The sequence below is a fragment of the Phocoena sinus genome, chromosome 13, assembly GCF_008692025.1.
Source record: "Phocoena sinus isolate mPhoSin1 chromosome 13, mPhoSin1.pri, whole genome shotgun sequence".
NCBI classification, from domain to species: domain Eukaryota; kingdom Metazoa; phylum Chordata; class Mammalia; order Artiodactyla; family Phocoenidae; genus Phocoena; species Phocoena sinus.
In genome coordinates, this window is record NC_045775.1 from 63,964,726 (window position 1) to 63,992,596 (window position 27,871).

At 39.5% G+C, this 27,871-nt stretch overlaps 1 protein-coding gene and 1 pseudogene across 2 annotated transcripts; one reads left to right on the forward strand and one right to left on the reverse strand.

The window, feature by feature from the left end:
- Window positions 1-692: 692 nt before the first annotated feature.
- On the reverse strand, window positions 693-27,787 carry DUSP11 (dual specificity phosphatase 11). 2 transcript variants are annotated; one of them, XM_032653496.1, is made up of 9 exons: window positions 27,552-27,787; window positions 26,067-26,142; window positions 24,961-25,092; window positions 21,614-21,737; window positions 18,171-18,231; window positions 11,616-11,662; window positions 10,947-11,022; window positions 10,536-10,718; window positions 693-1,184 (listed from the first exon to the last, which is right to left on the reverse strand). In XM_032653496.1, the coding sequence occupies exons 1-9, from the start codon at window positions 27,650-27,652 to the stop codon at window positions 989-991; spliced, it is 996 nt and encodes a 331-aa protein (XP_032509387.1). In that variant the 5' UTR covers window positions 27,653-27,787; the 3' UTR covers window positions 693-988. The 2 variants fall into 2 exon arrangements, with proteins under 2 accessions (XP_032509387.1, XP_032509386.1); XM_032653495.1 differs by having other exon boundaries at window positions 10,536-10,724; window positions 27,552-27,780.
- Window positions 14,281-14,944, forward strand: LOC116764681 (annotated as a pseudogene).
- Window positions 27,788-27,871: the final 84 nt, after the last annotated feature.

Here is a 27,871-nt window from a genome sequence, read left to right on the forward strand (position 1 = left end):
ACTAGCAGAAGGGGCAACTTAGAAAAAGTCAAGGTCAAGGCACCATTCCACTGTGAGAGGCAAGTGGAGAAAGACTGCCGCAGGTTACGTTCAACAAAGAAGCAACAACACAAGGAGCCATGCAAGTCTCCCCAGATGTTCCAGGCTTTAAATGTCGCACCCTATTCTGTTCATCAAGCAACCTTTATAGTCTATAAAAGTTTTCAAGTTTTCTGAGTAGCTCCACCCAGTTGATAACAATTACCATGTCAGGTAAATTACCCAGCATTTACGCTTATCAGTTGGTCTCTCCTGCTCAATTGACAATCAATCCCTAAAAGTTTATCCAGTGTTAGATGGCGTATCTGACAATTCAGTGAAAGGAAATTGGTCAAATCCAACAATGGATGCCAAAAGAAAGAAATGTCTAATCACAAAAATACTACAACTAATTACAAATAGTGATTAGGTTCTAAAGAGATTATCTCCTAGGTAGATTTTAATAGAAATCTTGAACAGTTTGGGGCCGGGGTGGTGGTGGGGGGAGATACCCTGATGATTGGGTAATAACAGAACATGACAAAAACACTATAAATTTTCTGCACACACACACATATATACACACACATACATACACACACACATACACACACACACACACACACACTAACATTACAAGTCTAGTCAGAAGGAAATACACCAGAAAAGGAAGATAGAATTTTAAAAAATAATTTACAAGGGATGTTCTTTATTACTTTTATCAGTTCTAAAATATCATCCTCCTTTAAAAAAATTTAAGACTGGAATGACAGATTATTTCCTTCACTCTTGTAAATACTGCAAATTTATCAGCGGAGCTAAGTATCAATATAATTTTTCCTTCAGCTTGAACACATAAGGGAGCACTAAAATAGATTATAAACCTCATTTGACCTGATCTTACAAAAAGTCACTCTGGCTGTCTTCAGTCCTGTTCTGTCTCCAGGTAGATTTCCAGGGTAGGCTTGTGTCACTTGGTCCATCTATAATAGGTCGGATAGGGTAGTCTGTAGTAACTGCCAGGATACCACCTTCTGTTCTGTGCTGCTTGACTGCCGTTTGGCTTTACATTCCAAGAGTACCTCCTGTGTAAACAGTCCTCTCCGTGGGGACCAGGAGGAGGAATATGGCCTCTCTGGTAAATGTTCTGATTCTGTGAAAATTTTCTTAAACAAAATAAAAGTAATACACCATTATTAGTTTTAATAAATATATATAATAAGCTTTATAAAATTATACATAGATACTCTGGTTCTACTGTTTTCTACCTGTGTGATTTTAGCAGATAAAATTGCTGAATCTTTGGATTTCGTAGTTCTTTATAAAATAGAGCTAATAATACCTTCCATCTTCATGGATTGTTTTGAAGGTAAATTAAGATGATATACTTCAATTACCCACCACAATGCCTTGGCACACTGTAGGTTCCCAGAAGCCTTTCCATCTTTCCCTATAAATGCCCATACTATTCTAATCAGATACATTCTCTCCAAGTGTGGCAGGGTTGACATGAAACAGAATAAGCTATTTATTTTTGAAACCAGGAACCTACTTTCACTTTATAAGTAAATACATATATAAATTAATGATAAAATATAGAAATTCTAACCTTGGCACATGCAGCAAATTTGGAAAATTAAATTGTTTCAAAAGCAACATCAGTAAATCTAATATAATCATACAAAAGAAAATTTGGAAATCTGAGAAAAGCAAACACCTCCCAAAACCCCTCAATCCCACTTAATCTAAGTAAACTGGTTAATATTTACTTTTGGTCTTTTTTCCCCCTACCATCTCTTTTTGACTGCTGAATCATAAGCTATTATTTTCACTTATCATAAGGAAGCTATCACTTTCAATGGCTTTATAAAATATCATAGTATGGATATAATAATTTACTTAGCTATTCTTCATCATTAGAAATGCAAGCTGCTACCAATTTTTCCACTACTATAAATAATACTGGGATTAACATCCCAGCACATATACAACTGTATCCTAAGCATCTAGTCCAGAGTCTGATACATAGTAGGGAGTTTGAGAAATGTGCTGAATGATTAAATGCACGTAGATTTTTCCATATTTTTAAGTATTTCTGTAACCTCATGGTGGATTTACCAGGTATGAACATTTTTATGGCTATTACAGTTATGTTTCAAAAGGGCTATACCATTTTTCAGTGCCCCTGGCAAAACAAGCAACCTTTTTGAAATGTTTACATCTGCTAAAAATGCCAAAACATCTTTTTGAAAACTGAAAGTTTACAATGCGCTAAAGTACTTTATTAACTCATGTAATAATCTACGACAATCCCAAGGTATATGTTATTAAAATTTTATTTATAATATTGTTAAAATTTCCATCTAACTGATAATAAAATAGGAATTTAGAGATCTTACTCAAGGGCACATACAGGGGGGCTTCCGGGAAGATGGCGGAAGAGTAAGATGCGGAGATCACCTTCCTCTCCACAGATACACCAGAAATACATCTACACGTGGAACAACTCCTAGAGAACACCTACTGAACACTGGCAAAAGACCTCAGACCTCCCAAAAGGCAAGAAACCCCCCACATACCTGGGTAGGGCAAAAGAGAAAAGAATAAACAGAGACAAAAGGATAGGGATGGGACCTGCACCAGTGGGAGGGAGCTGTGAAAGAGGAAAGGTTTCCACACACGAGGAAGCCCCTTCGTGGGTGGAGACTGCGGGTGGCGGAGGGGGAAACTTCGGAGCCGCAGAGCACAGCGCAGCCACCGGGGTGCGGAGGGCAAAGTGGAGAGATTCCTGCACAGAGGATCAGGGCCGACCAGCACTCACAGCCCAAGAGGCTTGTATGCTCACCCGCCAGGGCAGGCGGGGCTGAGAGTTGAGGCTCAGGCTTCGGTCAGAGCGAGGGGAGAGGACTGGGGTTGGCGGCGTGAACACAGCCAGCAGGGGGTTAGTGCACCATGGCTAGCCGGGAGGGAGTCCGGGGAAAAGTTTGGACCTGCCGAAGAGGCAAGAGACTTTTTCTTCCCTCTTTGTTTCCTGGTGCACAAGGAGAGGGGATTAAGAGCGCTGCTTAAAGGAGCTCCAGAGATGGGCGCGAGCCGCGGCTAAAAGCGCGGACCCGAGACGGGCGCGAGCCGAGGCTAAAAGCGCGGGCCCCAGAGACTGGCATGAGATGCTAAGGCTGCTGCTGCCGCCACCAAGAAGCCTGTGTGCAAGCACAGGTCACTATCCACACCCCACTTCGGGGAGCCTGTGCGGCCTGCCACTGCCAGGGTCCCGGGATCCAGGGACAACTCCCCCGGGAGAACCACGGCGCGCCTCAGGCTGGTGCAACGTTACACTGGCCTCTGCCGCCGCAGGCTCGCCCCACACTCCTTACCCCTCCCTCCCCCCCAGCCTGAGTGAGCCAGAGCCCCCGATTCAGTGGCTCCTTTAACCACATCCTGTCTGAGCGAAGAACAGACGCCCTACAGCGACCTACACGCAGAGGCGGGGCCAAATCCAAAGCTGAGCCCCTGGGAGCTGTGAGAACAAAGAAGAGAAAGGGAAATCTCTCCCAGCAGCCTCAGAAGCAGCGAATTAAAGCTCCACAATCAACATGATGTACCCTGCATCTGTGGAATACATGAATAGACAACGAATCATCCCAAATTGAGGAGGTGGACTTTGAGAGCAAGATTTATGACTTTTTCCCCTTTTCCTCTTTTTGTGAGTGTGTAGGAGTATGCTTCTGTGAGAGATTTTGTCTGTATAGCTTTGCTTCCACCATTTGTCCTAGGGTTCTATCCGTCCGTTATTTTTTCTTTTTTTTCTCTTAATTTTTTTTATTTTAATAACTTTATTGTATTTTATCTTATTTTATTTTATTGTACTTTATCTTCTTTCTTTCTTTTCTTCCTTCCTTCCCTCCTTCCTTCCTCCCTCCCTCCCTCCTTTCTTTCTTTCTACTTGTACTAATTCTTCCTTTCTACTTTTTCTCCCTTTTTTTTTTTTTGTGGTATGCGGGCCTCTCACTGTTGTGGCCTCTCCCGTTGAGGAGCACAGGCTCCGGACGCGCAGGGTCAGCGGCCATGGCTCACGGGCACAGCCGCTCCGCGGCATGTGGGATCCTCCCGGACCGGGGCACGAACCCGTGTCCCCTGCATCGGCAGGCGGACTCTCAACCACTGTGCCACCAGGGAAGCCCTTTTGCTCCCTTTTATTCTGAGCTGTGTGGATGAAAGGCTCTTGGTGCTGCAGCGAGGAGTCAGTGCTGTGCCTCTGAGGTGGGAGAGCCAACTTCAGGACACTGGTCCACAAGGGACCTCCCAGCTCCACATAATATCAAACAGCGAAAATCTCCCAAAGATCTCCATCTCAACACCAGCACCCAGCTTCACTCAACGACCAGCAAGCTACAGTGCTGGACATCCTATGTCAAACAACTAGCAAGACAGGAACACAACCCCACCCATTAGCAGAGAGGCTGCCTAAAATCATAGTAAGTCCACAGACACCCCAAAACACACCACCAGACGTGGACCTGCCCACCAGAAAGACAAGATCCAGCCTCATCCACCAGAACACAGGCACTAGTCCCCTCCATCAGGAAGCCTACAAAACCCACTGAACCAACCTTAGCCACTGGGAACAGACACCAAAAACAATGGGAACTACAAACCTGAAGCCTGCAAAAAGGAGACTCCAAACACAGTGAGATAAGCAAAATGAGAAGACAGAAAAACACACAGCAGATGAAGGAGCAAGATAAAAACGCACCAGACCTAACAAATGAAGAGGAAATAGGCAGTCTACCTGAAAAAGAATTCAGAATAATGATAGTAAAGATGATCCAAAATCTTGGAAATAGAATAGACAAAATGCAAGAAACATTTAACAAGGACCTAGAAGAACTAAAGAGGAAACAAACAATGATGAGCAACAAAATAAATGTAATTAAAAATACTCTACATGGGATCAATAGCAGAATAACTGAAGCAGAAGAACGGATAAGTGACCTGGAAAATAAAATAGTGGAAATAACTACTGCAGAGCAGAATAAAGAAAAAAGAATGAAAAGAACTGAGGACAGTCTCAGAGACCTCTGGGACAACATTAAATGCACCAACATTCGAATTATAGGGGTTCCAGAAGAAGAAGAGAAAAAGAAAGGGACTGAGAAAATATTTGAAGAGATTATAGTTGAAAACTTCCCTAATATGGGAAAGGAAATAGTTAATCAAGTCCAGGAAGCACAGAGAGTCCCATACAGGATAAATCCAAGGAGAAATACGCCAAGACACATATTAATCAAACCGTCAAAAATTAAATCAAAGAAAACATATTAAAAGCAGCAAGGGAAAAACAACAAATAACACACAAGGGAATCCCCATAAGGTTAACAGCTGATCTTTCAGCAGAAACTCTGCAAGCCAGAAGGGACTGGCAGGACATATTTAAAGTGATGAAGGAGAAAAACCTGTAACCAAGGTTACTCTACCCAGCAAGGATCTCATTCAGATTGGATGGAGAAATTAAAACCTTTACAGACAAGCAAAAGCTGAGAGAGTTCAGCACCACCAAACCAGCTTTACAACAACTACTAAACGAACTTCTCTAGGCAAGAAACACAAGAGAAGGAAAAGACCTATAATAACAAACCCAAAACAATTAAGAAAATGGGAATAGGAACATACATATCGATAATTACCTTAAATGTAAATGGACTAAATGCTCCCACCGAAAGACACAGATTGCCTGAATGGATACAAAAATAAGACCCATATATTTGCTGGGTACAAGAGATGCACTTCAGACCTAGAGACACATACAGACTGAAAGTAAGGGGATGGAAAAAGATATTTCATGCACATGGAAACCAAAAGAAAGCTGGAGTAGCAATTCTCATATCAGACAAAATAGACTTTAAAATAAAGACTATTACAAGAGATAAAGAAGAACACTACATAATGATCAAGAGATCGATCCAAGAAGAACATATAACAATTATAAATATTTATGCACCCAACATAGGAGCACCTCAGTACATAAGGCAAACACTAACAGCCATAAAAGGGGAAATCGACAGTAACACATTCATAGTAGGAGACTTTAATACCCCACTTTCAACAATGGACAGATCATCCAAAATGAAAATAAATAAGGAAACACAAGCTTTAAATGATACATTAGAAAAGATGGACTTAATTGATATTTATAGGACATTCCATCCAAAAACAACAGAATACACATTTTTCTCAAGTGCTCATGGAACATTCTACAGGATAGATCATATCTTGGGTCACAAATCAAGCCTTGGTAAATTTAAGAAAATTGAAATTGTATCAAGTATTTTTTTGACCACAACGCTATGAGACTAGATATCAATTACAGGAAGAGATCTGTAAAAACTACAAACACATGGAGGCTAAACAATACACTACTTAATAACGAGGTGATCACTGAAGAAATCAAAGAGGAAATTAAAAAATACCTAGAAACAAATGACAATGGAGAAACAATGACCCAAAATCTATGGGATGCAGCAAGAGCAGTTCTAAGAGAGAAGTTTATAGCAATACAATCCTACCTGAAGAAACAGGAAACATCTCGAATAAACAACCTAACCTTGCACCTAAAGCAATTAGAGAAAGAAGAACAAGGAGAACCCCAAAGTTAGCAGAAGGAAAGAAATCACAAAGATCAGATCAGAAATAAATGAAAAAGAAATGAAGGAAATGACTGCAAAAATCAATAAAACTAAAAGCTGGTTCTTTGAGAAGATAAACCAAATTGATAAACCATTAGCCAGACTCATCAAGAAAAAAAGGGAGAAGACTCAAATCAACAGAATTAGAAATGAAAAAGGAGAAGTAACAACTGACACTGCAGAAATACAAAAGATCATGAGAGATTACTACAAGCAACTCTATGCCAATAAAATGGACAACCTGGAAGAAATGGACAAATTCTTAGAAATGCACAACCTGACAAGACTAATCAGGAAGAAATAGAAAATATGAACAGACCAATCACAAGCACTGAAATTAAAACTGTGATTAAAAATCTTCCAACAAACAAAAGCCCAGGACCAGATGGATTCACAGGCGAATTCTATCAAACATTTAGAGAAGAGCTAACACCTATCCTTCTCAAACTCTTCCAAAATATAGCAGAGGGAGGAACACTCCCAGATTCCTTCTACGAGGCCACCATAACCTTGATACCAAAACCAGACAAGGATGTCACAAAGAAAGAAAACTACAGGCCAATATCACTGATGGACATAGATGCAAAAATCGTCAACAAAATACTAGCAAACAGAATCCAACAGCACATTAAAAGGATCATACACCATGATCAAGTGGGGTTTATTCCAGGAACGCATGGATTCTTCAATATACGCAAATCTATCAATGTGATAAACTATATTAACAAATTGAAGGAGAAAAACCATATGATCATCTCAATAGATGCAGAGAAAGCTTTTTACAAAATTCAACACCCATTTATGATAAAAACCCTGCAGAAAGTAGGCATAGAGGGAACTTTCCTCAACATAATAAAGGCCATATATGACAAGCCCACAGCCAACATCGTCCTCAATGGTGAAAAACTGAAAGCATTTCCACTAAGATCAGGAACAAGACAAGGTTGCCCACTCTCACCACTCTTATTCAACATAGTTTTGGAAGTTTCAGCCACAGCAGTCAGAGAAGAAAAGGAAATAAAAGGAATCCAACTCGGAAAAGAAGTAAAGCTGTCACTGTTTGCAGGAGACATGATACTATACATAGAGAATCCTAAAGATGCTACCAGAAAACTACTAGAGCTAATCAATGAATTTGGTGAAGTAGCAGGATACAAAATTAATGCACAGAAATCTCTGGCATTCTTACACAGTAATGATGAAAAATCTGAAAGTGAAATCAAGAAAACACTCCCATTTACCACTGCAACAAAAAGAATAAAATATCTAGGAATAAACCTACCTAAGGAGACAAAAGACCTGTATGCAGAAAATTATAAGACACTGATGAAAGAAATTAAAGATGATACAAATAGATGGAGACATATACCATGTTCTTGGATTGGAAGAATCAACATTGTGAAAATAACTCTACTAGCCAAAGCAATCTACAGATTTAATGCAATCCCTATCAAACTACCAATGGCATTTTTCACAGAACTAGAACAAAAAATTTCACAATTTGTATGGAAACACAAAAGACCCCGAATAGCCAAAGCAATCTTGAGAATGAAAAACGGAGCTGGAGGAATCAGGCTCCCTGACTTCAGACTATACTACAGAGTTATAGTAATCAAGACAGTATGGTACTGGCACAAAAACAGAAAGATAGATCAATGGAACAGGATAGAAAGCCCAGAGATAAACCCACACACATATGGTCACCTTATCTTTGATAAAGGAGGCAGGAATGTACAGTGGACAAAGGACAGCCGTTTCAATAAGTGGTGCTGGGAAAACTGGACAGGTACAAGTAAAAGTATGAGATTAGATCAAATCCCTAACACCATACACAAAAATAAGCTCAAAATGGATTAAAGACCTAAATATAAGGCCAGAAACTATCAAACTCTTAGAGGAAAACATAGGCAGAACACTCTATGACCTAAATCACAGCAAGATCCTTTCTGACCCACCTCCTAGAGAAATGGAAATAAAAACAAAAATTTAAAAATGGGACCTAATGTAACTTCAAAGCTTTTGCCCAGCAAAGGAAACCATAAACAAGACCAAAAGACAACCCTCAGAATGGGAGAAAATATTTGCAAATGAAGCAACTGACAAAGGATTAATCTCCAAAATTTATAAGCAGCTCATGCAGCTCAATAAGAAAAAAACAAACAACCCAATCCAAAATTGGGCAGAAGACCTAAATAGACATTTCTCCAAAGAAGATATACAGACTGCCAACAAGCACATGAAAGAATGCTCAACATCACTAATCATTAGAGAAATGCAAATCAAAACTACAATGAGATATCATCTCACACTGGTCAGAATGGCCATCATCAAAAAATCTAGAAACAATAAATGCTGGAGAGGGTGTGGAGAAAAGGGAACACTCTTGCACTGCTGGTGGGAGTGTGAATTGGTACAGCCACTATGGAAAACAGTATGGAGGTTCCTTAAAAAACTACAAAGAGAATTACCATATGACCCAGCAATCCCACTACTGGGCATACACCCTGAGAAAACCATAATTCAGAAAGAGTCGTGTACCAAAATGTTCATTGCAGCTCTATTTACAATAGCCCGGAGATGGAAACAACCTAAGTATCTATCATCAGATGAATGGATAAAGAAGATGTGGCACATATATACAATGGAATATTACTCAGCCATAAAAAGAAATGAAATTGAGCTGTTTGTAATGAGGTGGATAGACCTAGAGTCTGTCATACAGAGTGAAGTAAGTCAGAAAGAGAAAGACAAATACCGTATGCTAAGAGATATATATGGAATTTAAGAAAAAGAAATGTCATGAACAACCTAGGGGTAAGACAGGAATAAAGACACAGACCTACTAGAGAATGGACTTGAGGATATGGGAAGGGGGAAGGGTAAGCTGTGACAAATGGAAAGAGAGGCATGGACATATATACACCACCAAACGTAAGGTAGATAGCTAGTGGGAAGCAGCCGCATAGCACAGGGAGATCAGCTCGGTGCTTTGTGACCGCCTGGAGGGGTGGGATAGGGAGGGTGGAAGGGAGGGAGACGCAAGAGGGAAGAGATATGGGAACATATGTATATGTATAACTGATTCACTTTGTTATAAAGCAGAAACTAACACACCATTGTAAAGCAATTATACTCCAATAAAGATGTAAAAAAAAAAAAAAAATGATCACATACAGGGTGAACAGCAGAGCCAGGATGCAAACCCAAGTCCAGCCTGACAATCAATACACTGGACTACCTTGTCAAAAACTTGCTAAATTAATAGCCAAATAGCAAAAAGTATTGTTTAATTGTACTGAGGTTTTTCCTGTTTCCCATGTAAAAGCATGTTTGTGATTTATATGTTCAACCCCTTTGCAAGTTTCTCTACTGGAATTTTACCATTTTCCCTATAATTTGTATTTACTCTTTAAATAAAGCAACCTTCTTTCTTCTGAAAACTATACCACTATTACTGCAGCCTAAGAATGTAAGATCCTTTCTGACACTCACATCAAATTATTGGCTTAAACTAAGTTTAAGAATCAATGAAAATTTCTAAGTCCTCTTCCCAACTGCCTCTGAAAAATCACCTATTCCCCCTCCTGTACTTGATTTTCCAGCCCTAAATGCAAAATATGGAACAAACAATACCTCCTGGTTGACACTGATCAGCAAGAAAACACCAATTCTCTATTTGTAATTTATAATATTAATTTCTATTTATAATTTTATTTATAATATTAATTTCTATTATTAATTTATAATATTAATTTATAATATTTATAATATTAATTTATAATATTATAATATTAATTTCTATTTCAATTCTAGAAAAAGGGAAAGCAGAGATACCTTTCTGATTGCTGCAAATCTTGGGTCTGGGTATGGAAATGCCGAGATGTTGGGTAACCTGGGGTCTGACGTAGGTTATACTTCAGTCCTTGGTTAACAGACTTATTAGCTGTGTGAACTGGTTCCATCATACGCGCTGAGTCTTCAAAACCACTTGTTCTGGATACACTGGAATCCCGATTCCTCAAACAGAATGTTCCCACAAAATATTACTGGTCTGCAAATTCAGTAGCCAATTTAGTGACTATATTTTGGCCCGTGAAAGTAACAATTCCATCCTCCCCCCATTCCTATTTGTTTAGGTTTCCTCGAGCAAGTAAACAAGCTATAAGAAGAAGGGATGTGTGCAGCTTAAATTATATAAAATTAGATCTTCCTAACCACAAATATCACGTATAAAATGCAACTTACTTTCTGATGGGACCATTCCGAAGGTCTTCAATGTAGTTTTGTCTTTCTAAGCAATGTCCACGGCTCCTATTGAATACTGAGGAACGGATGAACTGTTAGAGATAACTGTACAAAAAGCAAATCTTTCCCAGAGAAAGCAGATTAAAGATGAAATCCAGGGACTTCCCTGGTGGCACAGTGGTTAAGAATCAACCTGCCAATGCAGGGGACAGGGGTTCGAGCCCTGGTCCGGGACGATCCCACATGCCACGGAGCAACTAAGCCCATGCACCACAACTACTGAAGCCTGTGTGCCTAGAGCCCATACTCCTCAACGAGAAGCCACCGCAATGAGAGGCCCGCGTACCGCAACAAAGAGTAGCCCCTGCTCGCTGCAACTAGAGAAAGCCCGCACAGCAATGAAGACCCAATGCAGCCAAAAATAAATTAATTAATTAAATAAATTTAAAAATGAAAAAAAAATGCTGAAATCCACTGACTAATTATTCAGGCTGTTATATCTCGCTATTTCCAGATACATCCCTTTCAAAACTTTTGGTAAAAGGTTATCTTATGTCTGAACAAATGAATTACAAACTTTTCTCTTTTTCCAAAACTTGAGAAATTCCCCTACACTTCTACCTTCAAATTTTATAAAAAGGGAAAAGTAGTGACAACCCTTATACTTACATTCAATTGCATCATCTGGCCACATGCCTTCTACATCAATCAAATATCTACAAAACAACAAAATTCGAGTCATTTGTAAATAAAAAGAAAAGAAAATCAAGTTTTTGCAAAAAAGGTCCAATTTCGCTTTACAAATATAGATATAAAAATCCTAAGAAAGTATCAGCACATCTAATCAATAATTATTAAAGAATGATATATACCATGATTACAAAAAGGCTTTATTCCAAGGATGCAAGGATAACACAACTTTAGAAAATCTATTAATATAATTATTTACATTAATACAATAATTTAATTAATAAATGAAAGAGAATAAAATACATGACCAAACTGGAAGATGTTAAAAAGTTATCTGATAACATACAACACTCAGTTTTGATCAAAATGCTTTGTACACTCAAAACAGGAGACTTAATATGACAGAGTATTCCTCAAGAACCAACAAATAACAAAAGACAAATTAGGATAAATATTAACATCATATCTAAAAAACCCTATCTAACCAACCATAGGAGCCAGAGACTTAGGAATCACCCTCACTGACAGCTATTTCTCCCTCACCCTCATCCTCAGCCCACCACCAGTGCTAACAATGATACTGTCTACATACCTCTGGAATCTGTCCACATCTTTCCACCAAAATGACCACCATACCCTGGTCCAAGCCACCATTATGCCCAATTTCTATAAAAGTCTCCTAACTTGTTTCCTCGCTTCCACTCTTTCTCCCTGCAGTGTATTCTCCACTCGGTAGCAAAATGATAGGTTGAAAATGCAATTGGATATGTTCCACACACTCACCTTCAACAGAAAAAGTTCAATGGTTTTCTATTAAAGTCTGAAACCTTAAACATAAGCCTGCACGATCGAGCTCCTGCCCACACTTGTAGCTCCATTATAATCACATGCTCCCCCGACAGCCCCACCTTCCTGGCCAGTTCCTCCAACACACCATATGCTTTCCTCTTATAGGGTCTTTTGATATTCCTTATGCTCAGAAATCTCTCTCCAATGTCCCTATCTGCTTAATACCTACTCATCCTTCAGATATCAGCTGAAACATCCCTAAATAAACCTTCTCTAATCTCCATGATGAGATCAAATCCTCCCTAAAATGTGCTCTCATGGAACCATGTTCCTCTCCTTGGCACTTGTCAGAGATGTAATTCTACATGCAGTGTATGATTCTTGAATATCTATTCCCTCTCTGGACTGTTAGAATTCACAAAGGGCAGGTCAAGTCTCTTCACTCACAAAATGTCACAAGTCTTTTTGCTAGCCCCCGGCACAGTGCTTAGACATAACACATGCTCAATAAGTACCTCCTGAGTGAACAACCATAAATTCGTATAGTGTAGCAACATCCACAAAAAGCATAAGGGCACCAACTCTTTGATGCAGAAGTCCCATTCTGAGTGAAGTTAACTGAGACAAAGCATATATATTCAAAGGTGTTCACACAGCAATATCCATTACTTTGATGTTTTATAATATCAAAAACTTCGGACTTTTATATGTTCATCAGTGAGCAAAGGAACAATGCAGCCTTAAAAAAAATAAACAAATGGGACCTAATGAAACTTAAAAGCTTTTGCACAGCAAAGTATAAACAAGATGAAAAGACAACCCTCAGAATGGGAGAGAATATTTGCAAACGAATCAACAGACAAAGGATTAATCTCCAAAATATATAAATAGGTCATGTAACTCATTATTAAAAAAACAAACAACCCAATCAAAAAATGGGCAGAAGACCTAAATAGACATTTCTCCAAAGAAGACATACAGATGGCCACAGGGCACATGAAAAGCTGCTCAACATCACTAATTATTAAAGAAATGCAAATCAAAACTACAATGAGGTATCACCTCACACCGGTTAGAATGGGCATCATCAGAAAATCTACAAACAACAGATGCGGGAGAGGGTGTGAGGAAAGGGAACACTCTTGCACTGCTGGTGGGAATGTAAACTGATACAGCCACTATGGAGAACAGTATGGAGGTTCCTTAAAAAGTAAAAATAGAATTACCATATGACTCAGCAATCCCACTGCTGGGCATATACCCAGAGAAAACCATAATTCAAAAAGACGTATGCACCCCAATGTTCAATGCAGCACTATTCACAATAGCTAGGTCATGGAAGCCACCTAAATGCCCATCGACAGATGAAAGGACAAAGAAGACGTGGTACGTATATACAATGGAATATTACTCAGAGATAAAAAAGAACGAAATTGGGTCATTTGTAGAGATGTGGACGGACCTAGAGACTGTCATACAGAGTGAACTAAGTCAGAAAGAGAAAAACAAATATTGTATATTAATGCCTATATGTGGAATCTAGAAAAATGGTACAGATGAACCGGTTTGCAAGGCAGAAATAGAGACACAGATGTAGAGAACAAACGTATGGACACCAAGGTGGGAAAGCGGGGCAGGGCGGGGGTCGGTGGTGGTGAGATGAACTGGGAGATTGGGATTGACATATATACACTAATATGTAGAAAATAGATAACTAATAAGAACCTGCTGTATAAAAAATAAATTTTTTAAAGTCAAAAATAAAAATAATAAGTAAATAAATAAATTAATTATTTTAAAAAAGAATGAGCTTGGAAGACTGTCAAAACAGCACACAGATCACATACTCAAGCCCTGGAAGATGGGGAAATGCCTTAAGTCCCCCACTTCGGATGACATCTCCCTGCCTCACAAGTCTCAGTCCGACTGGGCTAGCTTTGGCAAGGGGACGGAGCTGGATCAGGAGCCGCTGCTGCCGTATCTGGATCAAGTTCCAGTTTTGGTCTATCATCCAATACCTAGCCAGACTCGCCTAGCAACTCAGCTGAGAGGAACAAAATAGGAAAGAATAGGCCTCATACAGCATCAGCCTAAAGGAGTTTATGACCCTGGAAGAAATGGATCAGAAAAAAAGCCTCTCTCTAGTTCCCTGGTGGTGCACTGGCTAAAGACTCCGCACTCCCAATGCAGGGGGCCCGGGTTCGTTCCCTGGTCATGGAACTAGATCCCACACGCATGCCGCAACTAAGAGTTTGCATGCCACAACTAAGGAGCCCACTGCCTGCAACTAAGACCCGGTGCAACCAAATAAATAAATTAAATAAAATAATATTAGAAAAAAAGATCCGGGAGTGTGTGATCTGTGTGATGGACTTTGTTTATGACAACCCAATTTGATTTCTGCTGTGTATGCAGATCACCTGGGCTGTACAGATGACTGGCTGATGAGATCCTTCACGTGCCCCTCCTGCATGGAGACAGTTGATGCAGCACTGCTTTTGTCCTACGAGACTAACTGAGCCAGTGTCTCTCACCTGACTTCAAGTGAACCATCATTTTTGGTGGTTTTGATCTTTTCTCATTGAGCCCAAAGATCCAGGGATTAGGAATTAAGATAATGCATGAAAGTTTCCTAAAAATTCCTAAACGGCTGCAGATGTCGGGGAAAAGTACGTGATATTTTAGAAATTTATGGGGAAAAGTAGGATGCTATTTTTATGTAAAGCCTTCACCCAGTGTTTAAAAATATAATTGTATTTAGATCTTCTTATTGCTCTAGTACGTAGGAATTGTATAAAGTGTTACAGCAGCTATATATGTTTAAATTGTGTCGAAGACTAGGATACAGATAGTGGTTGTTTTTCCTAAGTGAGATAACTTTCTTCTTCCCCCTACCCAAATTCTTTACTGAAGTTGCTGGCATTTGGGTCAAGGTTTTATTAAAAGCTACATTTTATAACACTGGCACAAAAAAAGTAGTTTTAAGCTTGTTTGCACAGTTCTTTTGTTTTTAGAATAAACATAGAGCATTTATTTTTTATTTTATAGGAACTCCACAAGTTAAGGTCCCATTGTTCTTTTGCTGTGATTGTTGTTACTATTGATGTTGCTGTTTTCTGTCTTTGCTGGTTCTTTCTAATCTACCATTTGTCGTTATTGGCATATAATCATCTCATAGTCACGAGATGGCTGCTGTAAAACCAAGTATCATATTCTCACAAAACAAGGAGGAAGCAGAAAAAGAGTCCAAATGGTCATTTTCCTAATGCATATTTATCTTTCTTCAGAGAAAAATATCATTCTCATAAGCACAGTAACAGCCTTCCCCTAATTACTCATTTGCCAAAACAGATTGATATGACCATTCATAAGACAATTCATGGCAAAGAGGGATATAATAATGACTGTCTTAGGCTAACAAGGATTTACCCACTAAAGCTGAATGCTTCACTCCTCAAAAAAATCATAAAGTTCTATGAGCAAGGAAGAACTACTAAGTGACTGTTGAGTAAACCATCAGAATTGTTTGTCCAAGACCATATGATTCATTTTTTCCATTGGAAATGGAATTCATTGCCTTAGGTCTTTTTAAATAGTGTACTATTACTGTTGGGGCTGGCTCTGTGCTTCAAAACCAGTTTATTTATAACCTGTTACAAGTGCTATATTTGTTTGCAGTTAAGAAATGCAGAGTTCAGGGCTTCCCTGGTGGCGCAGTGGTTGAGAGTCCGCCTGCCGATGCAGGGGACATGGGTTCGTGCCCTGGTCCAGGAAGATCCCACATGCCATGGCAGCGGCTGGGCCCGTGAGCCATGGCCGCTGAGCCTGCGCGTCCGGAGCCTGTGCTCCACAATGGGAGAGGCCACAGCAGTGAGAAGCCCGCGTATCGCAAAAAAAAAAAAAAAAAAAAAAAAAAAAAAAAAAAGAAATGCAGAGTTCAAAGTGATCTCCTAGCTTGTAAGCAAACTGAGATTATTGTCCCTCTTCTATAAAAAAATGAGTTAATGTGTCCAGAAACTAACTCTAGTAAAGTGGGGTTTAACATTACCCTTTCTTATGTGTTTCATCTGATTATTTTGGTTGTTAACATGGTGATAATTAAAAGTTAAGGTAAATTTTAAATATTAAGAATTCTGATTTATTGAGCTTGAGTTATGCCAACATGCTTATGTAAAAATGAAAGTGGCACCATGGTTAAACTGACAAAAGTTTCTCAGTTGTAACAATTTTGATGTATTCTTTCCTGTGACCTCCTTCCCTGTTCTCTTCAACCACAGCAAAAGGATACTGCATGTCTTCTTATTGTAGTGCTGAGGTTACTGAAGTTATATAAAACACATCTGTCTGTTTCTTGGAAGGAAAGTCCTGCTAGTTGACTGACAATTGTAAGCAGGGAGAATTAAGACAAATGTGTTTCATGTTTTGCACACAAATGCAGAATTTGTATAATCACGACTTCACAGTTGTGATCTCAAAAAAGAAGGAATTTCTCCTTTATACTTTCCTTGCAATTAATGTAAGAACACTCTGAATCTCTAAGCTTCTGAAGTGTTAGAAGTACAGATGGGCTACTAAAGATGTAGTTGTAATGTTTTACCCATTTAGCATGTGTTTATTTTTCCTTATGTACTCGAAGGTGACATATTTGTTCAGCTCAGTGATATTATAGCTAAAAAAATCATTCATTAGTAAAAGGAGAAGCAATCTCAACCTAACAAATCAGAAGCGTTTCTTATTATTTTATACTGAGTTGAATATTTGACTCTTAACACTTTTCTACATACAAAACACAAGTCTCTTGAAGGGTTCTTCATAAGTGCATTATAGAAGAATTTAGTATGTCATAAGCACTTAAAGATTTGACATTCAACTGTAGTAGTATCCATGTTGGTTAATTTTTTTACAAGCCCCATGATGGGTTTGAGAAAAACTGAAAGAATTAGAGTATCAGGTTCTATCAAATTGTTACATGTATCTTGCTTAAGTTTTTGTTCATTAATTTATATCCAACTACATAAAGCAAATTTGAGGAAAGACATTAATAAATAAATAAATAAATAAATAAGAATGAGGTCTCCAAATATTTTCATAGGAAGATGTCCACCATATATTAAATTATAAACCAGAATGTCTAAATACTATACCATTAAATCACATGTACTGTCAGTTCTGTATATCCAACCGTTCCATATCCTGCAGATATGGGAGGCCGACTATACTACACCATTTTACATACAGGACTTGAGCATCTGAGGATTTTGGTATCTATGGGGAGCCCTAAAACCAATCCCCTGCAGATACCAAGGGACCATTGTATATGCTTATATCGGCATTTTTTACGTCTGAAAAAATATGTGCTAAATTATTACTAGTGGTAACCTCTGAGTAGGGGGCAAAATTGCCTTAAACTTCATACATTTCTCTGACTGCATTTTTTTTTTTTTTTTTTTTTTTGCGGTACACGGGCCTCTCATTGTTGTGGCCTCTCCCGTTGCAGAGCACAGCCTCCAGACGCGCAGGCTCAGCGGTCATGGCTCACGGGCCCAGCCGCTCCGCGGCATGTGGGATCTTCCCAGACGGGGGCACGAACCTGTATCCCCTGCATCAGCAGGTGGACTCTCAACCACTGCACCACCAGGGAAACCCTTCTGACTGCATTTTTTGCATTCAGCTTACATTAGCTTACATTACTATTGCAAACAGAACAATTTAAACATGGTCTGCCTCTTGGGGTTGGCAACTCACCTGCAGATGAGGTAGCCAGTCCTGTTTAAACCATGGGTACAGTGGACACCAATAAGTCTGTCTATAAAACAGGGAATATGGAATTAAGTAAGAGAAGTAGATACACTACAAAAAAGTTATACAATTTTCTGAAGAGTAGCATTTATTAGTTACCACAACACTACCACTATCCTGAAAAGGAAAAACTCTGAAGAAAGGAGTGTTTTTGAAGGAATGTACTATGAAGAATTAACTACTATAAAGTCAAAATTCATTGTCTCTGGGAAATTTTGCATAGCCTCCAATCAGATGCAATAGTGTGGACTGGAGAATGCCCATCAGGAACTGATTTGACTATAGAAAAAGGGGGTGGAAAAAAAAAACAGGCTATCAGAAGAAGAGAATTTGTTTTTGAGTGAAACAAATGGAATGCCTTCACTTTTAATGCTCAATATTAAAAAGTACAAACGGTTTCTGAAGGGCTCTTGGGGTCCCAAAGCACTTTCATTCCTTCTCTCATTCACTGCTCCTCACACACCACGGGTCTATGTGCCTGTGGAGACCTTGGTTAAGTAGCACCGTTCTTATTTCACAATGAAAAAGTAAGGCTTGAGACGTAAGCCCAAGCTGCACAGCAGGCAAACAGAAAAAAGACTAGAATCGAGTCTCAGATTTTTCCAACTATGCCACAGTGTTTCGTGGTCCAGCACTTAAAAAAAATTATAAGAGAAAGTAAATAAAAAACAACAACACGGAGCTGATCTCTGCAAAAGGTATGTCTGTGACTAGGTGGTGTCTGGCATTTGTCATCTCCTGCCTGGATTACTACCGCCCTACAATTCTACCAATCTCTTTTATTTCAACTGATCCTCCACATGGAAGATGTTATCTTTCTAAAATATAAACTTGGCTGGATTGCTCTGTTGCTTGAACATCTTCACTTAGCACAGAATACAGCCCAGGTTGTTAGCACAGCATTGAGAACTCTTTATAAACAATTATCAGTCTGTCTCTCCAACTGAATTATAAGTTCAAACTATGACTTACAAGGACCTACATCATCCACCTCCCTCCTTTGCCCTGACAGCCTCCCCTGATCTCATTCTCTACTGCCCTGCCCGCACTCACTTTCCCCTGTCCAGCCACACTGGCTTCCTTACTATTCCTCAAACATGCCAAGCACAGTCGTGCCTCAGGGACTTTGCACCTACTATTCCTTCTGCTTCAGAACACACCCTCCCACCCCATCTCCACTCTCCCAGAACACACCCTCCCACCCCATCTCCACTCTCCCAGATATCCAATGGCTTGTTTCTCACTTCAAGGCTCTGTTCCATCGACATCTTAATAGAGGGGACTTCCCTGATCACCTACCACATTCCCTCACCTCTTCATCTTCTTTTGTTATTCTCCAAAGCATTTACCACCGCTTGACACTCCACATATTGACTTATTTATTCATCTCTCTCCCCCACTACAATGGAAAGTACGTAAGGGCAAGAACTTTGTTCTCTTCCTACTTCCTAGAACAGTTCCTTCAACTTAGAAGGTGTTATACAAGTATTTGCTGAAAATGAATGTATGACTTCTTTGCCCTTTCACACTACCCTCTAGTCACACCAGTGGCTGGCCCTCCAGAGCACAAGTTCAAGCCCTGTGCCTCTTGTACCTGTTCCCAATACCTGGGCTATCCTTTCCTCATTCTGGCAAAATCTTCTTCCCCAAGCACTCAAAATCCTCTTCCCCCAAGCCCAGCTCAAACGCTGTCTCCTCAGTCAGGCCTTCCTCAATTTCTCCTCTATATTCCTGCTGCACTTGATTCTTTTATCATAATTAACCCACTTACAGTCACTACATGTTTCTCTTCCTAGATAACTGTAAGTTGCTACTGAACAAAGACTTCTACTCACCTCTGTATCCCCGTGCCCTAACAACAAACCTATAAGGCTCTCGGTGTTTACTGAAACAATTTATTTTCTGAGTCTCTACCAATTCTAGGGAGTGCATAGTATAGCCTCCTCCTCATTATCAGTGAGCCTGGCATCTGTGGGAGGGCCTTACAGCAGAGGAAGTCACCAATGGATCATAACTAAGGTCCTGAGACTGCAATGGCAGACAGCATGGTGAAGTTAGCCCACTGCATGCAGAAGACCCACAGAGGAGTCAGCATATGCAATGGACTACACTTGGTATAACATGTGAACAATCAAGGTTTACAAACGTGTTCTCATGCACTTGTAAGGATCTTCTAGCCCACGCGGAACAGACAGAACACACACAAAGGATCCTGGAGGAAGTGAGTAGGCCGGCAGCTGCGCCCTAACATCTTAAGAGGTAACATTTCTGTGACTACAGTTTAAACAAATCAGATAATCTGCCTCCTTCTAGACACCCTGGTTATCACAGGACAGGCCAAGCCTCTCAAGTTTTAAAGCTAAAGTACACGGAAGATCTGTGAATAGGGCTTAAGATATTTAAGAGCTAGTACCTGCATTAAGCAACCAGGTTACAGAATGAAAATTTATCTTGAAATTCCAGTCTCTCCCTCTCTCTCTCTCTCGCCTCCCATCCCCTATCTTCCCACCTCCATCTCTATTCCCTCTCCCCTACTCCCTGTTTTATGTATATACGTGCATCATTTTATATATACACGGAATATTTACTGTCTGTTACATTTATTTAATAAAGTGCACACTCCTCAGGCTCAATTTAGAAAGAGGACAAAATGAACACTTTCACATGGGCGTCAGTGGCGTTCCAAAGACAAAAGATTCCTCAGCCTTAAAACATGGCAAACACCATGTTCCTTCTGATAGTTAGATGCTAGAAAAAGGCAAGTGGATCCTTAAAATTCACACGCTATTAAGACCTACTATCAACAGAGTAGATCTTAAAGTGGAAACAAGAAAACACCAGCCTTTTAAGTTCTTCCTGCCTGAAGATAAGAGTAAGAGGTGGTAGTGTTCTTCCTCACTTGCACCCAAAGTGTAAAAGCAGCAAAAATATCTTAAACACATATGTGATGAGGAAGCCACTCTTCTGGTCCACTCTGTTTTGTTTTGCTTCTAGGGATGTCTCACTCCGAACCTTTGCTTTTTGTTTTCTCTTTTATGTACGCTAAGAACCTGAGAGTCTAAACCTTTTCTTCCACCTCTCAACCAATAAATAGGACAAAAGAACATTTTTATGTTTTTATGTATTTTCCATTCAAATTTTTAAAAAAGAGATAAGTAAGCTAGTTCAGTTGATATTTCTCACAAAAATCACTTTCCAAACTAAACTAAATTGTTTGTGACCATAAACAGGAAAAACACCGTACTCTATTAGCACCATCTGACATTTCCACCTTAATGTTACCAAACACAACAGGCCTAATGTCAGAACTATTAAAAATGTTAAAAATCCCCAACCCCACTCACAATGCATACCAAATTACAGGTAAAGGAAAAAAGAAAAAAACTCACCATTGTCTTTATTTTCCTTCAAAAACCCTTTAACAGCACACTGGAATTTAAAAATAGTGTCATCATCTGGCACCTGATGTCCAATTGTACAAATTTTTAAATGAGGAATAGTTTCTGGTAAGTCCTATAAGGCAAAACCATGAAAATATGTATTATTTCCTTTGTAGGGAAAGAATAAAAAATTAATTAGAGAAGGCAGAATGTAAACCAGGAGAGTACATTAAACTTTGTATGTCAGTCATTCTGATGAGAGCCATTTTTTCCAAAGCTGCTTTAACCAGTAATTATCACTTGATTTTCATTAAAACTGCAGAACGGACAGTTACCAGGCATGCAAAAGGAAAAGCAAATCGATGTGAGTGAATGCACATGTAACTCAAAATGATATAAACAGTTCTACCTACATTTACGTTCTATCTTACATTTCAAGGGCCATAAAGCGGCTGTGATTTAAGGAGAGTCGTAGAATAGAGTCAGAAGAACTTGGATTCCAATTAGGAAACAGAGGCAATTTCAGGCATTGTTGAGACCTGGTATTCTTGAGGTGGGAGAAAGTAGACTATCAATAGAAGACAGAAAAGGATAAGTGAAAATTCTCTAGTTCTGAATTTACATGGAAAGTAGCAGTAGGAACCTATGACATATTTTAAAAATATTAAAAACAAACATACATATTTTTCCTAGCTCTGACCACTGAAAAAGTCTAGAAACAACTGATGTCATGTCAAAAGGACTCAGGAGTCACCGAGAAGCTCCAACTGGCCAAAGATAGGGCCTCAGTTAGAATAATAACTGTAACGGAGTCCACGGTGATAGGAAGAAATAAAATTTTACAAAACTGGTCAACACTGGAGGATATTTGTGAATCAACTCATTATTTTGAAAACTGTTAAATAAAAGAAGAGAATCATGCCTCTACAACTGAGCAACCAAACAGTTGATGAGGGGAATCTTCTCCTCGTACAAATATACCCAGCTAATAAGTGAAAGAAAGAACAACAGAATTCACCATTTTTTGAAGCCTCAACTGAATTAATGGATGTAGATATGAATCATCAGTGATTGCTAATATCACAGAAAGAGACAATTATATGTCTCCATGGAAGAACACATCATCACCTATGAAACTGTCTTGCCAAAACAAAACATTTAAGCTTCATTCTGATCAACTACTAAATTACAGGAAATTAAAGGACTGAAGAATATGTTAACAACACATGGAATGTAATCATCAAAATCTAGATGGGACAAATGACCTGGTTTCTTTAAAAATAAAATTCAAGGAGGAAAAGAAAAGTGAGAGAGACATGGAGGGAGAACCTATAGATTAAACAAGACTTCAGAGACCTAACAATCCACGGCAAAGTGTGGACCTTATTTGCATCTAATTCAAAATTCTTAAAAACAATTTTTTATGACATTTAGGAGACAACTGCAAATTTGAGCACTCACTGGGTATTAAATATTAAAAAATGATATTAAGGGGCTTCACTGGTGGTGCAGTGGTCGGGAGTCTGCCTGCCGATGCAGGGAACGCAAGTTCGTGCCCCAGCCCGGGAGGATCCCGCATGCCTCGGAGCGGCTGGGCCCCTGGGCCGAGGCCGCTGGGCCTGTGCGTCCGGAGCCTGTGCTCCACGGCGGGAGGGGCCGCAGCTGTGAGAGGCCCATGTACCGCAAAAAAACAACAACAACAAAAAAAAAACATATTAAGGAATAGAAGCCCTATATTTTAAATATACATACCACAACTGTATAGGTGTAATTACATGTTGTCTCGGAGCTGCTTCAAGATAATATGGAATGGGGTGAAACAGGTGGGGGTATAGATAAAACATGACAGCCATCAGTCGGTAAATAAGAAAGCTGGATGAGTTCATGGGTATACAAGGAACACTCACAGTATTTTTATACTTTTGTACATGCTTAAAATCTGTGATCATTGTTTAAAAACAAGATGACACTGTAGAAAACAGTTTGGCACTTTCTCAAAGGTTAAGCACAGAGCTACCGTACGATCCAACAACTCTGCTACTACCTACGCTGCACATCTAACAGAACTGAAAGCAGGGATTTGAACAAATATCTGTACAACAATGATCACAGCAGCGTGATTCACAATACCTACAAGGTGGAAAACAACCAAGTGTCAATCAACCGTTGAATAACAAACTATGGTCTATACACACACAATGGGATTTTCTAAGCCAAAAAAGAAATGGCATTTCGTTACGTGCTATAACATGGATGAACCTTGAAAACACGATGTTTAGGGCAATAAGCCAGACACAGAAGGACAAATACTGCAGATTCCACTTACACGAGGTACCTAGAATAGGCCAATTCACAGAGACAGAAAATAGAATAGAGGTTACCAAGGGTTGGTGGGAGGGAAAATGGGGTTGTTACTGTTTGATGGTTACAGAGTTTTTGTTGAGGATGATGAAAAAGTTTTGGTTATAGACAGCGGTGATGGTTACACAACACTGTGACTGTACTTAATGCCACTGAACTGCATATTTATAAATGGTTAAAATAAATATGATTTCTCTATATTTTACCACAATAAAAAAAAAAGGAATAACAGAGCTGAAATTTCAATTCTTCCTTTTCTGAGAGTCAGTTTCATCGTCTGTAAAATTAGTAATTGTAGTTGTCTATCCTCTGAGCTTAGTGCAGGGTAAGCACTCAGTAGGAGATATCAGTACTACTTCCACTTCAAGAGCAAAGGATTGCTGTGGAGATTAACTAAGTCAATGGATATGAAAGAACTTTCTAAATGGCAAACTGCTCTACAAATATTAAAAGACATTAGGTGTTACTGTCTCCCAAGGCCATGGAACAGGTCAGAAGAAGGAGAATTCTTTTGCACTGGAATGTCCTACATGGGCCAAGAGAATACATGGGTTTCTGTACTATATCAGAAGGCATTAGGAAAAGGAAGCATAAAACTTAGAGAACAATTGTCTTTTACAGTGATGCTTAAACACGCTCAGGCAACTGCTTAAAATAAGTGCTAAAGACATAATGGACATACCTTTCTTTCCTTTTAGGCTACTACTATTCTTACTAAAAGTTTACTTCATTTTCAAAATATAGAACATGGAAGCTTATAGAATTTCTTAAGCATATCTAGAGCCTACTGCCAAATACTATAGTTCAATTCATATCTTTAATCTCATTTTGAAACAGCAATTACAAATGTGTATTTAAGGAAACCATTAGCTTCCCTTTTTGAACCCACGAGAGAAGGCCAGGATTCACCTTAGCATAAGATGATAACTACTGAACTACTATGAATTATTACAGTATCAGAAAGAAGGTCATTTTCAATTACGGCTTCCATTTACCTCTGGCTTATAATAGCGGCGAGTATATGTTAAGTCAATTATCAGCCCAAGTTCTTCATTCTGTTCTTGGATTTTGTTAAAAAGATCCAAGGGGGAAAAACATTCTTCTGGAGCAAGATTCTTTTCAAAACTCTGTCAGAAAGAATAAAATAAGGAAGAACATATGTTTAAAATCCTCTACTATACTATCCATTTATTCAAACCCTGTGACGCTAACATATGAGATTCAAAGTAAAGTTTCCTCCTCTGCAATTTACAAGCGATATTACAATCCTTTCTTCCAGAGAGATTAGATGGAAGAAAATAAGCTCACTTCTATATAGTTATTTCTATGTTTGTTTATTTCATGTTGGTCTCCTAACCTGACTCTAAACTCCCAGAAGGCAGGGACCACATCAATGTTGCCTACCACTGTATTGCCAGCTCCAAGCAGAGTGCCTGAAAACAGACACAGAAATAAATACTTCTGGAATATCTACATATAGGAAGGATGGCTTTCACTGCTAAATATTCTTTCATGTATTTGGCTTATACATGTACCCTGTGCCATTGATCTCTTTGGTTATTCAAGTGTCAGCAACACACACTTTTTTTCTTAATTAGTAGACTAGTTTTAGAGCAGTTTGAGATTCACAGCAAAGCTGAGCAAAATGTACACAGTTCCCACTTATACCCTCTCTCCTTCACCCCACACAGCCTTCCCCATTATCAACATGCCATACCAGTGTGCTTCATTCGTTAGAATTCATGAAGCAACACTGACACATCGTTATCAATCAAAGTCCATAGTTTATTGCATTCATGGTACAAGTAACTATTTCTTTATTTCTAGTATAGTCATCCCCAAACATTTACATACTGAGATACCTATTACTTTCTTAGAAATTACTTTATTCTTTATTTATAGTTAGGGCATTACACTGTTTTTTTTAATTAAGTACAAAAGTAGGTTGTATTTATCTACGAATTCCATTCTGGATGGTAAAGGAGGTATTAAAAAGTATTTGCTAAAAAATAGGGAAAATGGAGTACGACGGGGTTGAGAGCTAGGGATCTATATGGTGAATTCAGATTTCTGGAAGAATACGGTATTAACTTTTGCTTACCTTTTTTAAAGGAACTTTGAAAGCAATGAAACGAGTCCCAGGCATCCGCTGTCCAACTGGGAGATAGTCTTTCCACCTGTTAATATATTTTTTGTTAGGCAAATTTTATGTTAGGCTGTCTCCCTGCATAGGATGAATGCGCCTTGAAAATGGAAATCATATCCCTCTAGGGTAGGTCCCTCTTCTTTCTGCTTTGCATTTTGCTGCTCCACTTATTTAACCCCACCTAGTAATAACCTATACTTCCCTTGTTCCTGTTTCCCCATCTTGAAAACAGATAAAAGGTAACAAAACAATGCAAAGGTCTCAATAAATAAGGGATATCTAAAACCAGAGATGACCAGAACTTCTGTATCACTAATAAAACCTAGCCCGATGTTGGATACTAAGGTATCATTAATACATGAGTGTTGACTGAAACAGTTTAAACTCAATTTTTTCACTTCACAGTTTATTTTTAGTCCTCATACAAAACCTGATAATAAAATTCCTTAATGCTAGGAATCACAGTGAAAAATAATATCTGAACTGACTTTTGTAAGATGAGTTAGAACTAAGGTTAATTCAGTGTATCTGAAGCATTGAAAGTGAGGGCAAAAGTAGCACAAGATGGGGCCAGAGAAGCAGAGAGGATTCTAGACCACGCAGAGTCTTAAAGGCCAACGGTTTGTTTTCTATTCTCAAAACAATGTTTTTGAGCGATGTTTATGAGCAATGTTCCAACTTGCTTTTAAGGTTTCTTGTATGAAGAATGGATTGGAAGGAAACAAGATATATGGACACTAGTTAGGACCTCACTGCAACAGACAGGCAAGTTCAGTATTAGGATGCTGAGGAAGAGTTGACAGATTCAGAAGAAATGCAGGAGATAAACTGAAGCGGGCTTAATGGGGTATGAGATGGAGGAAAGGAAGGTCTTAGGGAATTAAAGAGTTTACTGCACAAATGAGCAAAGTCTCAAAATTAATCATTTGAACGTACAGAGGTAGATCACTCAAGTAACACCGGTTAGGAAGCAACAGTACGCCCTTTATAATTCCAAGAGACAAAACAAATCAACTGTTTCAACGGAAAATTCGGCGGTACCGGTGCGTTTTTTCACTCAAACTTAGGTCCAGTTCCGATTACCCACATTTTCTCTGTGCCAAAACAACACCGCTTGAGGAATTGAAGGGGATTCCATTTTGGTAATTAAGGAGTGTCCCCAACACTGACAGTCCCATCTTGAAAAGCAGTCCCTCGGCATTTTACCCGAGGAGCAATGACCAGAGCCTCCCTTTTAAAACGATGGGGAGAAATCAGAACATCACACACTGTCCCTTTCAGCTACTGTGAACTAAGCCGCGAGACGACCAGTACCCCCTAGCACAGCGCGGACGGGCCAGCGCGCGGGGGCCACTGTGACAGGCGACAGCACAAGAAACGAAGGCCAGGCCCAGGGGCTCTGAGCTCCACCGGCAACGCCCAGCGGCCAAGGCGTATTACCTTTCCGGGATGTGGTTTCCGCCCTTCTTCTTGGCCGACGAACGTCCAGAATATCCGCGACTCTGACCCCAGCGCCCGCGGGCATGATGCCACTGGCTCATGTGACCCCCAATATGCCGCCCACCCAACGCCAAGAGTGCCAAAGTCGCCAACCCGGCCGCCCCAGTGCCAGCACAAGTCCACGAACCACAGTCACCGAGGCGTTAGCTCACGCAGCTCGCGGACCTCTTTCTACTGCGCATGCGCCACCGCTCGTCGAGATGACGTCATCACGCCGGCCGACTGAGGCGCTTGATTAGTAAAGAGGACTCTGATGGCTG

Coding starts and splice junctions, on each gene's coding strand:
- DUSP11 (XM_032653495.1), bottom strand. CDS start 27,652: ATGAGCCAGTGGCATCATGCCCGCGGGCGCTGGGGTCAGAGTCGCGGA. Junction 26,143..27,551: donor GGAAACCACATCCCGGAAAG/GTAATACGCCTT, acceptor ATATATTAACAG/GTGGAAAGACTATCTCCCAG. Junction 11,023..11,615: donor GCCAGATGATGCAATTGAAT/GTAAGTATAAGG, acceptor TCCGTTCCTCAG/TATTCAATAGGAGCCGTGGA.